This window comes from Vulpes lagopus, chromosome 13, assembly GCF_018345385.1.
Source record: "Vulpes lagopus strain Blue_001 chromosome 13, ASM1834538v1, whole genome shotgun sequence".
NCBI classification, from domain to species: Eukaryota; Metazoa; Chordata; class Mammalia; order Carnivora; family Canidae; genus Vulpes; species Vulpes lagopus.
Genome location: NC_054836.1, coordinates 40,696,763 through 40,711,426, shown reverse-complemented (window position 1 = coordinate 40,711,426; position 14,664 = coordinate 40,696,763). Strand labels below are relative to the sequence as shown.

The following is a 14,664-nucleotide window of genomic DNA, read 5'->3' as shown; positions in this document are numbered from 1 at the left end:
CATATCTTGTTTTTGCCCTTCACTCAAAATTTTTAAAGGATTCCAGCAATACAAATTCTGCTTTCAGAAATAAACACAGCAACATGTGTATGCAGTTCACACACAGCACACCATAATGCCACCGCACTGAGTACTAGGTTAACATCCTAGCTAATTTGCTTAAGACAAGCTTAAATATTTTGATAACTACAAAAAGGAAACTCAAAGTCCATAAATTCTTAACGTTAAAAGAGAAATAACCATTCAGAAATTTGCTTAAAGGCCCAGACCAAAAACAAATAAAAGTTTAGACTTAATGAAAAGCTACTGCAAATTTTCAAATAAATGTGACAATTAACATCTCCAAAAAAGTGTCCTCTTTAATGATAATGAGAATACTATACAGAGACATAATGAACACATTGATTTGCATTTATAATCACATTTTAATCAAGAAGATGTGAAAAAGATATGGGTACATTTTCTGTGATTTTATCCCACAAACACCACTGTTTAGATCATTTAATATGAAACAACTGCACTATAACCTATCTTGTTCCATTTTCCTATTAGATAGAAATACAACTTCAAGATGGCTTAAAAATAATCAGATCGGTCTAAAATGTCGTAAAATTAGCAAAATATGCCTTCTATTCCTAAAAGCAAACATTTCAAATATAAAAAGGTGTTTGCTATACTGCAAGCATGTGATCTCATTCTACATGCAGCTCCATTTCTAAAGAAGGCTAAAAAACCTCCTTTCATGGGCTATATTATGGAAGCTTCTATATTCAAAGAATTACTTTGCAAGACTGTAAATGATAAATTACTTTTATTACATAATATTTAGTAGTCATGCTCAATCAACAAGGTCAACAGAAACTTGTAAATATGCTAAATGACACACTCTACATACATATATTTTCAGTGTGGCAACATTAAAGTAATCATTTCCTTTACTGATATAGTTTTGCAAACTGGGGAATAAATAAAGATACAAACACAGAAAAACTTTTCTTAAGCTGGTAAGATTTTTTGGTGTTATTAAGCTGGTAAGATTAACAAGGGTTACAATTATATTTATTGATAAGCTGAAGACTGACTCTGACCCTAGTAACACAAAACTCAAAAGTAGCACTTGGTCAGAAAAGTGTGGTAGAGGGTGCACATAAGTGATACCTTGTGGTCTCCATAGTGGTCTATTTGAGGTGATTTTTTTTTTTTAATTGCTAAATTGTATTATTAACTCATAAGAAAAAGTAACTAGTCAAAATTTAAAACATTCTGGTCAAAATGGGTTTGCACATGCCTTTCAAAGCCCTGTTGGTCATAGTCAGGAGGGAACTGCTCGCTGCACATTGGACACACCTTCCAGTGACTTTCAACATGTTCTTCAAATTTGCTCTGATCATAGTTGGGAGGGAACATTAATTCACAGAGGGGACACTTCTTGTGAACGTCAAAGCTTGAAGAAATAGGAAAAGGAAAGAATTACATATTTCTAATAAGTAAAATTTCTAACAGCATAATCTTCAGAATATGACAATGTTATATTTATCTAGTTAAGCTGATATTCACTCTGAATGACTTACCTTGAAAATCTTCAGTTATTTCAGAAACTTCTTTCTGCTTCTAAATACTTGCTACTAACAATTATGTAAACCACTCATAAAGCCTCTAAATTGAGTTTCACAGTGACAAAAAAATTTGTTAAAAATCCCAAAAATTCAACCATATTACATAAAATGAAGATTAACAAGAATTCCTCAATCTTTAATTATAGTTTAACAAACAGCATTTTCTGTTAAAAATTAATGAGCTTATAATTTCCCAACAGGATTCATCCACTTTAACTATGAGTATTTATTAGCCCTGGTTCTCAAAGGACCGCATGCATGAGAATCACCTGGAGAATCACCTAGAAGCATGTTAAAAACACATATTGCTGGGACCCACACCAAGGGTTTTGGGTTCAGAAGGTGTGGGGTATAGCCTGATCATTTGCATTTCTAACAAGTTTCCAGGGACCATACTTTGAGAACCATTCATCTACATTATCCAAATTCTACAGAGGAAAGAGAAAAATTACCTGGAATCAAAGCAAAATCCTGTTCCATGCCCACGTAAATGCTGACTTGGAGGATCAGGAGCAGTGGGCACATTCTCATCTTCCTAGGCAAAAAATAATTTTGCAACTTTTGAGAAAAGTGAAACAACGTAAATTCCTTAATTCAAGCATAGTAGAAAGGAATTAAGATTACTTTTAAAATTTTACTTGTTATCAATTAGAATTTCACATAAATACAGATTTATTTTTTTTAAAGATTTATTTATTTATTCATGAGAGAGAGAGAGAGAGAGAGAGAGGGAGGCAGAGACACAGGCAGAGGGAGAAGCAGGCTCCCTGCAAGGAGCCTGATGTAGGACTCGATCCCAGGTCTCCAGGATCACACCCTGGGCTGCAGGCAGCGCTAAATTGCTGCGCCACCTGGGCTGCCCTAAATACAGATTTAAAAGTCAATTTTTATAAAGCATTTCACTATAAACTAAGTCTTACCTTTTTGAAATAAAAAGCAGTACTTAGTGGAACAGAGAACAAACATATCACACCTCTATGTGTGAATAAAGTATGAATGCATAGACTTTTTTGAACCAATATGCAGGTAACCTTTTATCATTCCATACACTAGGTGACTGAATTCATAAAAATCTTAAGACTACATTATTTTTCCTATTATTCTCATTCAATAAATCTGTAAGACAGTACCCTCTTTGACAACATACATCCCACTGCATGACACATAGAAATTATAGAACTAGTAAAATACAAGTTTGCAAGTGTATGTTCTTGGGTACGCACACAAGCTAATCGAACTGGAAAACTATGTTAAAGATGTACCAAACCAGTGGCTTCAAAATCCTGTCGTGAAAGAATGAAATTCAGTATTAAATATCTAAGAGACTGTCAAGGAAGATTCCTAAAAATCTATATATAAATCTGAAAGACAACACTGGTTTGGAGTTCTATGCCCATACATCCCTGTGGTTATTATTTTTTTTTATAATTTTTTTTGATTTTTATTTATTTATGATAGTCACAGAGAGAGAGAGAGAGGCAGAGACATAGGCAGAGGGAGAAACAGGCTCCATGCCCTGGGAGCCCGACGTGGGATTCGATCCCAAGTCTCCAGGATCGCGCCCTGGGCCAAAGGCAGGCGCCAAACCGCTGCGCCACCCAGGGATCCCTATTATTATTATTTTTAACTGGGCTCCATACCCAGTGTGGAGCCCAACATGGGGCTTGAACTCACAACCCTGAGATCAAGACCAGAACTGAGATCAAGAGTCGGACACTTAACTGAGCCACCCAGGTGCCCACACCACTGTGGTCAATTTTTAGAGATCTGTATGCTCTGAATCAACAGCCAAAAACAGACCCACTTCATATCAAAAGCAATAACATCCCCCACATGCCCATTTACTTTCTTCTGAGCAGTTAATTGTTCTCATGTTATGAACTAACATTATATAAACAAGTATAGCAGACACTGATGAAAGTCTTTATATTATATTGCTGGGCAGTTACACTTGTTCCACAGCTGCCATTAACAAGCTAAGTAGTCAAGTCTGTCATGGTAAAAGGCACCAAGAAAGCCTGTATGGTGTGAAACCCAAAGGAAACAAAAGACAAAGGAAACAAAAGACAAACTGACTTGTCTTTTTGGGAGAGTAAGAGGTAGGGGAAGTTACTTGGCTATTATTCTGGTGATTATCCCTTCCTGAAAGGTCCAAGAAAGGATAGGGGGCTCTTTTTTTTTTTAAGGGTTTATTTATTTATTCATGAGAGACAGAGAGAGAGAGGCAGAGACACAGGCAAAGGGAGAAGCAGGCTCCATGCAGGGAGCCCGATGTGGGACTCGATCCTGGGACTCCAGGATCACGCCCTGGGCTGAAGGCAGGTGCTAAACCACTGAGCCACCCAGGGATCCCGCAGGGGGCTCTTTTTTATTTTATATTAATCACGAGAAAATATTTTGTTTACACAATTCCTCACTAAATAACCCACTATGTACATATTTTTCCCAGTGTGGTAACATTAAAATAATCTCTGTTTCCTTCCTTTGTATAGTTTTGCAAAGTGGGAAATAGATACAAAACAGAAAAACAACTTCTAATCTTTAGTAAGATTGAAAGAGGTTATAATTATATTTATTGATAAACTGAAGACTGACCCTGGCCCTCCTAACACCAAACTCAAAGTAGCTCTTCATGAGAAAAGAGGGTGCACAGAAGTGATACCTTGTAGTCTCCATTATGGCCTATTTGAGGTGATTTTTTAACTGCTAAACTGTATTACTAACTCACAATAAAAAGCAGTCAAAATTTAAAACATAAAACTCAACTTTCTAGGAAACAAAAATATAGCCTATACCAATCTACTGCTTCCGTGAATCAGCTAACAGAGTTTATTGCTAAAGTGCTAGACTTATGTCAACCTATCTGACATGTTAACCATGGGATGAGGGAGCAATTTTTTTACTTTTATACTTTCTAAGCCATATATAATTTGGTAATGATAGACCCCCATTATTCTGTCTTTATCTTCTACCACATATTACCTAATAAAAGGGGAGAGGGACTCAACAGAAGAATTCCAGAAGTTGTAAAGAGACATAGTGCTCATGAAATAAGAAATCACCTACTCAGAGAACAGTTAGAAACCAGAAAGTGTGTCATAAGTTCTCTGAATAGCCAATTCATATAAGATCTCTTGACCCTAACATGCAAACTGACCAAATTTTCACTCACAAATACATTTATTCTATTTTACTCATCAAGCTTGGCTAATTAACTTTCAAAATCATACTGGTCTCAAAGAAATGAGATTGGGAAGTAAGGTTACTCAGGCAGGCCTACTGTCAGCAACAAAAAAAATGGCTAACTAGTAAAAAGAAACGCAGACAAAAACTCAGAATGGCCACTGGATCACAAAGCTTTACTAACAAAACACGGAGATACTATTTAATGCTCATTTTTAAATTAATAAGTTTGAATCATCAAGGTTATATTAGGTATTCTTTAAGAAGGCAGAGAATCAGGCATCTGGATGGCTCAGTTGGTTAAGCATATGCCTTCAGCTCAGCTCATGATCCCAGGGTCCTGGGATTGAGCCCCACATTGGGGTCCCTGCGCAGCAGTCTGCTTCTCCCTCTCCCTCCTTGTGCTCTCAAATGAATAAAATCTTCTAAAAAATAAAAATTAAAAAGAGAATCTTATTTTTTAAGATTTTATATTTATTTATTCCTGAGAGACACAAGAGGACCAAATACACAGACAAGAGGGAGAAGCAGGTTCCTCACAAGGAGCTTGATATGGGACTCGATCCCTGGACTGGGATCATGCCCTGAGCCAAAGGCAGACACCCAACCCCTGAGCCACTCAGGAATCCCAGAATCATGTATTCTATTTGAGAAGGATTTCTGTTCCAAACTGCCAAAGAATTACATTTTAGTACTGAAAATAATCAATGCAAAAATATTTTTGAATAGGTTTTAAGGTGTAATACCCAGTCTGTTAGCTAAACTGCCAAAATAATTTTGTAAGCAAATTTTATTGGGAATACCAAACTGGAATGTATTTATGAACAATCTCAAATAATTAAATCTTAAGAAAACATTTTTAACAGGACCTTACTCTCCACAAAGATCTAAACCACTTTATGTTGTTTATCCACTTGGAAACCCATGATCACAATACTATTTCTACGACAAAACAAAGGAAACAATCTACAATAAACTGAAGCTCTATATGAAACTCAAAAACTTATGAGATACTAATTTAAAATCTAGTCTATAAAAATTCTTGGGGCATCTGGCTGCCTCAATCGGAAGAATATGCAACTCTTGATCTCAGGGATTAGGAGTCTGAGCCCAATGCTGGGGTGTAGAGATTACTTAAAAAATTAAAAGTAACCAAGAAACAGAGTAAAACAGTATTTTTAAAAAATTCTTATTTTCCGGGCAGCCCAGGTGGCTCAGCGGTTTAGCACCTGCCTTCGGCCCAGGTCCTGATCCTGGAGATCCCGGGATCAAGTCCCACGTCAGGCTCCCTGCATGGAGCCTGCTTCTCCCTCTGCCTGTGACTCTGCCTCCCTCTCTCTCTGTCTCTCATGAATAAATAATAAAATAAATTAAAAATTCTTACTTTCTTCTCAAAGTACATAACCAACTTGAACTTCTGAAATAGTGTTAAAATAGGTTGATCTCTTAGACAATAAAAGAAATTTATAAGGTTAATAATATTAAATTCAAAATAAGGTTTTCAGGGGCACCTGGGTGGTTCAGTTGGTAAGGATCCCAACTCTTGATTTCAGCTCAGGTCAATCGAGCTCCATGTTGTGGAATCGAGCTCCATGTAGAACTCCACACTCAGCACAGAGTCTGCTCCAGATTCTCTTTCTGCCTATGCCCCTCCTACACACTCTCTCTTGCTGTCTCAAGTAAAATCTTCAAAATAAGGTTTCATACTAAATTAAGATTACTAAAATTATTATACTAAATAGCATTAATTATACTAAATTCAAAATGTAATCATGATTGTAAAAATATAATTGCCATATGATATAGCAATTCCATTTCTGGATATACAGGCAAAAGAACTGAAAGCAGAAACTCGAACAGATATATTTGTGTATCTATGGTTGTAGCAGCATTAGTCACAATAACCAAAAAATGGAAACAACCCAAATGTCTTATTAATGGATGAATGGATAAACAAAATGTGCTATATACAATGGAATATTATTTAGCCTTAAAAAGGAAATTCTGGGGCAGCCCGGGTGGCTCAATGGTTTAACGCCGCCTTCAACCCAGGGCCTGATCCTGGAAAACTGGGATCGGGTCCCACGTCAGGCTCCCAGCATGGAGCCTGCTTCTCCCTCTGCCTGTGTCTCTGCCTCTCTCTCTCTCTCTCTCTCTCACTGCCTCTCATGAATAAATAAATGAAATTAAAAAAAAAAAAAAAGAAATTTTGCACGTATTACAAAATGGATGAATCTTGAGGACATTATGCTAAGTGAAAAAAGACAGTCATAAAGAATGAATTCTGTATGATCCTACTTATATGAGGGATCAAGAATAGTCACATTCATAGAGACAAAGTAGAATGGTGGTTGCCATAGGCTGCAAAGAGTTGAGAAGAAAAAAGTTCTGGAGATTGGTTGCACAACAATGTAAATGTAACTCAGCACTACAGAAATGGTTAAACTTACTTTTTTTAAAGATTTTATTTATTCATGAGAGAGACAGAGAGAGACACACACACAAACACAGGCAGAGAAAGAAGCACACTCCATGCAGGGAGCCTGATGTGGGACTCGATCCCGAATCTCCAGGATCAGGCCCTGAGCGGAAGGCAGGCACTAAACCACTGAGCCACCCGGGATGCCCAAGATGGTAAACTTATTATGTGTACTCTATAACTATAAAAAAATGCAATCATGATTAAACTAGCAATATACATTGAGGAACTAATGACTGAGTTACACACCTGAATCATTAAGATCTGGACAACAGAACTATATAATCAGCATATCTCAGACTGTGCTTTAATTCTGCCTTTGCTAAGAATTATTAATGGGAATATTTAGTATCACTCAGGAGTTAATAATGTCAAGGAAGAAAGGTCCACCACTTAGTAAAGCTTTTACTAAGCTGGTAAGAATTACTTTAGTTCAATAGCATACAAAACATTTGCTATGGCCAAGGTTAATATGTAAGAGAAAAGAGTTGGATGCACATGAGAAAATGCTCTGCATCACTTGCCATCAGGGAAATACAAATCAAAACCACAATGAGATACCACCTCACACCAGTGAGAATGGGGAAAATTAACAAGGCAGGAAACAACAAATGTTGGAGAGGATGTGGAGAAAAGGGAACCCTCTTACACTGTTGGTGGGAATGTGAACTGGTGCAGCCACTCTGGAAAACTGTGTGGAGGTTCCTCAAAGAGTTAAAAATAGACCTGCCCTACGACCCAGCAATTGCACTGTTGGGGATTTACCCCAAAGATTCAGATGCAATGAAACGTCGGGACACCTGCACCCCGATGTTTCTAGCAGCAATGGCCACAATAGCCAAACTGTGGAAGGAGCCTCGGTGTCCATCGAAAGATGAACGGATAAAGAAGATGTGGTTTATGTATACAATGGAATATTACTCAGCAATTAGAAACGACAAATACCCACCATTTGCTTCAATGTGGATGGAACTGGAGGGTATTATGCTGAGTGAAATAAGTCAATCGGAGAAGGACAAACAGTGTATGTTCTCATTCATTTGGGGAATATGAATAATAGTGAAAGGGAATATAAAGAAAGGGAAAAGAAATGTTGGGAAATATCAGGAAGGGAGACAGAACATAAAGACTCCTAACTCGGGGAAACGAACTAGGGGTGGTGGAAGGGGAGGAGGGTGGGTGTTGGAGGGGAATGGGTGACGGGCACTGAGGTGGACACTTGACGGGATGAGCACTGGGTGTTTTTCTGTATGTTGGTAAATTGAACACCAATAAAAATTAATTTAAAAAAAAAAAAAAAAGAGTTGGGCAGCCTGAGTAGCTCAGCCGTCTGGCGCTGCCTTCATCCCAGGACATGATCCTGGAGACCTGGGATCGAGTCCCACATTGGGCTCCCTGCATGGAGCCTGCTTCTCTCTCTGTCTCTCTCATGAATAAATAAAATCTTAAAAAAAAAAAGAAAAGAGTAACAATGACTGTTTAACTTTTATATAAAAGTATAGTTTATCTGTATCCCTGAAACTTTGTATTATTACATAGTATTAGTCAACATTCTCCTTTTTATGAGATGTTACTATTTAAGTTCTGCCAAATATCCAATTCTAGTAATAGGGCATGTCAATGAAGGGTGTCACTAAATTCTAACTACATAAAGATATTTAAAAATGAGAAAGCAGACTTCCAGGAAAGAGAGTGGTAGGACCCTCTATTTACCTCGCCCCAGGCTAGATAACTTATCAGTGCAAATAACCCAAAAAACAACTTGAAGACTGGCAGAACAAAACTCCAAAACAAAATGTAGAGAAAGGCTACAAAGAAGAGGGTAGGAAGAGCAGAGATGTGGTGGGGAGCTAAACCCTTCAAGTGTGGCTACCAGAGGGAGCCAGAGGGGCAGAGACGTGTCAGAAGCAACTATCAACACCGGGAGCCTAAAAGGAAAAGACAAATCCCCATAGTATTTGGCTTTGAATATTGGATGGGCCAAATTTCATGAGTTCTTAAAACCAGCTGGGACTTAAATCCTCTAGAACTTTAAAAATCAGCAGGCTCAATCTGAGAAAGCCCAGAGGGCAATGGGAAGCTGAGCCATCCTTACTGAGACGCCCAGCAAACAGCCCACAGAGATACAGGTAGAAGCAGCAGCCTGAACAGGGCTTGGGGCATACAGGAGGGAGAGTTAGTTACTGAAGTCAGAGTTCCCTGAATAACTTCTCTTAAGCAAAGAATCTGGCAGGTGCCATTTCTCTCCCGAGCCACTGTCCCCAGCATAATCACATGGTCACCATGTGACTGGGAACCAGCAAGGCATCAGCAGACACTAACTTGCTTACGCCATGCCCCACACTCCTTCAGCCAAGCCTGTCTTAGTCCCAGTACTCTGGGTCCCCTCCCTGGGACAACCTGCACAAACCTTGCCTACATTTTCTCCCTCAACTTCCAGTGGAGGACACATATACACTGTTGAAACTACACCAACCCCACCCATACACTTTGCACAGCAGCCTCAGCCAGCCGAGTCTCCATACTGCTGAGTCTCCATACTATACCTTCTCTGTGGAAGAGGACCAGCACATACAACTTGTAAACCTGCCTGCCTGTGTTTTGGGAAGCAGCCACAGCCAGTCCTATCTTGGGAGTGGCTGCTCATCTCCTATGGAAGAGGACCAGGCCAACTTGTTAAAAGAGCCCACTACTTTCTTTTTTCTTATTTTTTAAGATTTTATTTATTTATTCATGAGAGATGAGAGGCAGAGATACAGGCAGAGGGAGAAGCAGGCTTCCTGCAGGGAGCTTGATGCAGAACTAGATCCCAGGACCCCAGGATCACGACCTGAGCCAAAGGTCGATGCTCGACCACTAAGCCACCCAGGCACCCCAAGCCCACTACTTTCAAGACCAAGAGACATAACTGACTTTTCTAACACAGAGAAACAGAGTTTGGCAACATGAGGAGACAGAAGAATATGTCTCAAATGAAAGAACAGGACAAAAATCACAGCAAGAGACCTAAGTGAAGCAGAGAAAAGTAAAATGCCTGATAAAGAATCTAAAGTAATGATCATTAAGATACTCACTGGACTTCAGAAAAGAATAGAAAATAGAAAACATCAGTGAGACCCTTAACACAGAGATAAAAATAAGAAACAATCAGAGATGAAAAACACAATCATTGAAATTAAAAATACATGTGATAGAATAGCAGGGCGAAGGAAGCAGAGGAACAAATTAATGACCTGGAAGACTGAAGTAATGGAAAGTAATCGAGCTGCGCAAGTGAGAAAAAGAAAAAAATCACACAAAGTAAGAACAGATTTAGGGAACATGACACCACCAAGCATAAGTGTTCACTTTACAGGGATCCCAGAAAAAAGGAGAGAAAAGGGAACATAAATTTATTTGAAGAAATAATAATTAATCTGAATGTAAATTGACTAAAGGGTCCAATCAAAAGATATGAGGTAAGGGGGGGGGGGGGGACCCAAGATCTATCTATATGCTGTCTACAAGAGACTTTTTTTTAAAATATTTTATTTATTCATGAAAGACATAGAGAGAGAGAGAGCTAGAGACACAGGCAGAGGGAGAAGCAGGCTCCATGCAGGGAGCCTGATGTGGGCTTGATCACACCCTGGGCTGAGGGTGGCACTAAACTGCTGAGCCATCCAGGCTGCCAGAGACTCACCTTAGATCTAAAGGCACCTGTAGACTGAAAATGAGGGGATGGAGAAACATTGGTCATATCATGCAAATGGATGTGAAAAGAAAAGGTTGGAGTAGAAATACTTATATTGGAACCAAAAAGTCTTTAAAACAAATCCTATACAGTTAAGCGTCTGCCTTGGCTCAGGTCATGTTCTCAGGGTCCTGTACAGAACCCCGTGGGTGGGTGGGTGGGGGGTCCCCTGCCCAGCGGGGAGTCTGCTTCTCCCTCTCCCTTTGCCCCTCTCCTTCATTTGTGCTCGCTTTCTCTCAAATAAATAAAATCTAAAAACAAAACAAAGCAAAAAAAAAAAAAAAAAAAAAGACTAACGAGACAAAGAAACTATATAAAATAAAGGGGATAATCCAATAAGAAGATACAACATTGTAATTTATGCATCCAACACAAGAGCACTTAAATACATAAAACAGTTAATAACAAATATAAAGGAACTAACTGATAGTAATGCAATAATAGTAAGGGACTTTAACACCCCACTTACATCAGTGGGCAAATCATTCAAACAGAAACAAGGAAACAGTGGCTTTGAATGACACATTGGACCAGATGGATTTAACAGATATATTCAGAGCATTCCATCCTAAAATAGCTGAATACATATTCTTTTCAAGTATACATGGAACATTCTCCAGAGTAGACAACATATTAGCCTACAAAACAAGTCTCATATAACTCAAAAAGACCGAACTCATACCAGGAATCTTTTCTGACTACGCCACTATGAAACTAAACATTAACCACAAGAAAAAAAAATCTGAAAATAGCACAAATACTAAATAACAAACGGGCCAAGAAATCAAAGAATAAGAAATTACAAGGAAACAAATGAAAATGACAACACAACAGACCAAAATCTTTGGGATGCAAAAAAAGCAGTTCTAACAGGGAAGTTTATAGCAATACAGGCCTGCCTTAAGCAGCAAGAAAAAACTCAAATAAACCTCACCTTACAACTAAATGAGCTAGGAAAAAACCAAAAAACCAAAAGGAAGGAAATAATAAAGATTAGAGCAGAAATGAATGATAAAGAAACTAAAACAAAACACAACAAAAAACAAACAAACAAACAAAATCAATGAAACCAGAACCTGGTTCTTTGAACAACAAAAGCACCACACATACCAAAAAACCCTCAAAACCCAGGAAGGACTCAAATAAAATCACAAATGAAAAGAGGAGAAATAACAACCAACACCACAGAAATAAAAACAGTTGTAAGAGATTATTATGAAAAATTATATGCCAACAAATTGGGACAACCTAGAAGAAATGGATAAAGTCCTAGAAACATAAAACCTACCAAAACTAAAATCGGAAAAAACAGAAAATTTGAACAGACCAATCATTAGCAGTGGCATTGAATGAATAATCAGAAAACTACCAACAAACAAAATCCAGGACCCAACGGCTTCATAGGCGAATTCTATCAAACATTTTTTTTTTAATTTTTTATTTATTTATGATAGTCACAGAGAGAGAGAGAGAGGCAGAGACACAGGCGGAGGGAGAAGCAGGCTCCATGCACCGGGAGCCTGATGTGGGATTCGATCCCGGGTCTCCAGGATCGCGCCCTGGGCCAAAGGCAGGCGCCAAACCGCTGCGCCACCCAGGGATCCCTCTATCAAACATTTAAAGAGAATTTAACACCTATTCTTCTCAAACTATTCCAAAAACTAAAAGAGGAAGGAAAACTTTCAAATTTATTCTGAGGCCAGAATTATCCTGATAACAAAACCAGATAAAGACATCATAAAAAAGAAAAGTACATGGGACACCTGGGGAGCTCAGGGGTTGAGTGTCTGCCTTTGGCTCAGGGCGTGATCCTGGAGTCCCAGGACTGAGTCCCACATCGGGCTCCCTGTATGGAGCCTGCTTCTCCCTCTGCCTGTGTCTCTGCCTCTCTCTCTCTCTCTCTCTCATATGAATAAATAAAATCTTAAAAAAAAAAAAAAAGTACAGGCTAATCTGATGAACACAGATGCAAAATTCCTCAACAAAATACTATAAAACCGAATCCAACAATAAACTAAAAAATCATTCACCACAACCTAGATTTTTTTTAGAATGCAACAAGTGTGGTTCAAAATTCACAACCAATCAACATGATACATCAAATCAGTAACAGAAAAGATAAAATCTATATATTTATCAGTAGATGCACAAAAAGCATTTCACAACGTACATCCATTCATGCTAAAAAAAAAAAAAAAAAAAACCCTCAACAAAGTAGGTTTAGAGAAAACCTACCCTCAACATAATTAAGACACATATGAAAAACCCACAGTGAACATCATACTCATTGGAAAAAACTGATAGCTTTTCCCCTAAGATCATGAACAAGACAGGAATTCCACTCTCACCACTTTTGTTCAAACTCTACTAGAATTCTAGCCACAGCAAAGAGACAACAAAAAGAAACAAAAGGTATCCAAATTGGTAAGGAAGAAGTAAAACTTTGGCTACCTGCAGATGATAGGATACTATATAAAGTACTAAAGACTCTGCCCCAAAATAACTAGAATTGATAAATGAGTTCAGTAAAGTCATAGGATACAAAATGTCTTGTATCTGTTGTACTTCTATACACTAATAATGAAACAGCAGAAAGAGAAATTAAGAAAACAATCCCATTAACAGTTGCATCAAAAACATTAAGACACTGAAGAATAAACCTAACCAAAGAGGTGAAAGATCTATATTCTAAAAACTAAAAAAACACTCATGAAAGAAATTAGGAGTGATACAAAGAAATGTAAAGACATTTCATTCTTACGAACTGGAAGAATAAATTGTTAAAATGTCCATACTACCCAAAGCAATCTACAGAAACAATGCAATCTATCAAAATACCAACAGAATTTTTCAGAGAACTAGAACAAAGAATCCTAAAATTTGTATAAAATGACAAAAGACTCCAAATAGCCGAAGAAATCTTGAAAAAGAAAAATAAAACTGGAGGTGTATCACAACTCCAGACTTCAAGTTATATTACAAAGCTAGGGTAATCAAAACAGTATAGTACTGGCATAGAAACAGACACATCAATGGAACAGAACGGAAAATAAACCCACAAAAAAAAAAAAAAAGAAAGAAAGAAACCCACAATTATATGGTCAATTAATCTTTGATAAAGCAGGAAAGAGCATGCAAGGGGGCAAAAAGATCATCTCTTCACAAATGGTATTGGGAAAATGGGACGGTTACATGCAAAAGAATGAAACTGGACCACGTTCTTACTACACAAAAGTAAACTTAAAATGGATGAAAGTCCTACATGTGAGAAATAAAACCAGAAAAGTCCTAGAAGGGAGCACAGGCAGTAATTTCACTGACACTATCTGTAGCAGCATTTTTCTAGACTGGTCTCCTGAAATAAGAGAAACAAAAGCAAAATCAAACCACTGGGAAAACATCAAAATAAAAAGCTTCTGGAGAGCAAAGGAAATAATCAACAAAACTAAAAGGCAACCTATTGAATGAGAGAAGATATCTGCAAATGACATATCTGATAGAGGATTAGTATCCAAAATATATAAAGAACTGCTACAACTCAATGCTCAAAAAACAATCCAATTAAAAAATGAGAAGACAGAAACAAGTATTTTTCCAAAGACAACATACAGATGAATGGCCAACATAAGAAGATGCTCAACATCACTCATCAT

The 14,664-nt window shown here is 37.8% G+C and overlaps 1 protein-coding gene across 3 annotated transcripts in view; it reads right to left on the bottom strand.

The window, feature by feature from the left end:
- Positions 1 to 341: 341 nt before the first annotated feature.
- The window catches only part of TAX1BP1 (Tax1 binding protein 1), a 91,815-nt gene continuing 77,492 nt past the window's right edge, over positions 342 to 14,664 (bottom strand). For all 3 annotated transcript variants that reach the window (XM_041728185.1, XM_041728186.1, XM_041728187.1), the window contains 2 exons: positions 2,069 to 2,151; positions 342 to 1,444 (listed from right to left, as the gene is read on the bottom strand). In XM_041728185.1, coding sequence (XP_041584119.1) covers positions 1,243 to 1,444; positions 2,069 to 2,151 — 285 coding nt within the window. In that variant the 3' untranslated portion in view covers positions 342 to 1,242. The remainder of the gene's footprint in view (positions 1,445 to 2,068; positions 2,152 to 14,664) is intronic.